General features: G+C 39.3%; 1 protein-coding gene across 1 annotated transcript in view; it reads right to left on the bottom strand.

Moving 5' to 3' along the window:
• The window catches only part of CHD8 (chromodomain helicase DNA binding protein 8), a 45,671-nt gene that overhangs the window by 12,567 nt on the left and 31,756 nt on the right, over positions 1 to 1,348 (bottom strand). Inside the window, exons 21-24 of the mRNA XM_006883114.1 lie at positions 948 to 1,144; positions 576 to 775; positions 315 to 471; positions 139 to 228 (exon numbers count right to left, since the gene is read on the bottom strand). Of these exons, the coding sequence (XP_006883176.1) occupies positions 139 to 228; positions 315 to 471; positions 576 to 775; positions 948 to 1,144 (644 nt within the window). The remainder of the gene's footprint in view (positions 1 to 138; positions 229 to 314; positions 472 to 575; positions 776 to 947; positions 1,145 to 1,348) is intronic.

Consider the following 1,348-nt stretch of genomic DNA (forward strand, 5'->3'; position numbering starts at 1 on the left):
AAAAAAAAAATAAATAAAGCTCTTGATAAACAGATTCTAATTATCAGATATCCCAAAGATAGTTTAAAAAATGAAATAAGCAAATCAATCTTTACTTGAAGAAATCAGAGTATAAAGAAAAATACAGCATGACTTTACCTGGCAATGGCACCCCCTAACACCTTCTCTGCTTGGTCCCCAATAACCTCCTGCCTTAGGTAGTACAGCATTCGAACTCTCAACAGGACCCTGAAAGGAGGGAAAAGTGCTTTAAATAATAATGTAGAGAGTTTGAGATAGAAATTGTGTTAGTCATTGCTAAACTTCATTCTTACTTATTACATTGATGTTTCAAGTGCTTCTTATAACTCTCATCTTGGAATAGAGTATCAGGGTTGTATTTCCGGATCCAATCTGCTTTATGGATATCAAAAGTGCTTTGTGACTTTACTTTTTTCCCTTTGCGTCCACGGGGCACAGGGATGGATAGACCTGTGGAATGGGAGACATTGAAGACTTGGATTGAGAAAAACTCTTGGACCTGAAAAGTATTATATTACCCATAGAAAAAGGAAAAATAATGGGCTGATAATTACCTGAATGATTCTGCAATTCTTTTGTCTTGCCATTTTCAGCAGGGCTAATTAAGTCCCAAATAAAGCCTTTAATATTTTCATCCCCACGATAGTGTAGAAGACAGTACACAAGGATAGCCCTACAAATTGTCTCCACATCTCGTTCAGTCATACGTCGCTTGAAGCGTCCATGAGACAAGATATCTCGCCATCGTCCCCAGCTAGGAAAAGGAAAACATATTATCTCCTACCAACCAGAATAATATCTCCAAAAGATGAACACACCTTGGAAAAACAAAATAATGAAGAAACTCTCCAAAGTTTTTCAGCCTTCATTTAGAAAGGCACACAGGTTTTCAATCAGGGGGAGATGCATTACTTCTAGGTTCTTACCCATATACCAGGAGGTGCTTTTCCACTCGAAAGCAGTCAGTGCGCCCATAGGCATGATGGCGGTCATGTCTACGGGAGCGAGGCCGCTCATCATCCTCACTTTCCAAATCGGAGAATTCCACCAGGTCGTCATCTTTCAGAGTGCTGAAGTGACGGGTCTGTTTTCGTACTCTAGGTGTGTCAATCACTAAGTTATTCTACATAGAGAACAGAAGAAGCAACTTTTTTGTGTGATATGCTCATAAGCAAGAACTTAAGATAATCAAGGGTTGAAATAGCCTAGAATGTGACATATTTAGATCACAAAGAAATTTACAACTTAAAATCTAATTTGCCAGGGGAGTTCTGGTGGCCTAGTGGCAAGAAGCTGCACTGCAATCCCAGAGGCGAACAGTTCAAAT

This window comes from Elephantulus edwardii, unplaced genomic scaffold (genome assembly GCF_000299155.1).
Source record: "Elephantulus edwardii isolate Elephantulus edwardi_28Jun2011 unplaced genomic scaffold, EleEdw1.0 scaffold00026, whole genome shotgun sequence".
NCBI classification, from domain to species: domain Eukaryota; kingdom Metazoa; phylum Chordata; class Mammalia; order Macroscelidea; family Macroscelididae; genus Elephantulus; species Elephantulus edwardii.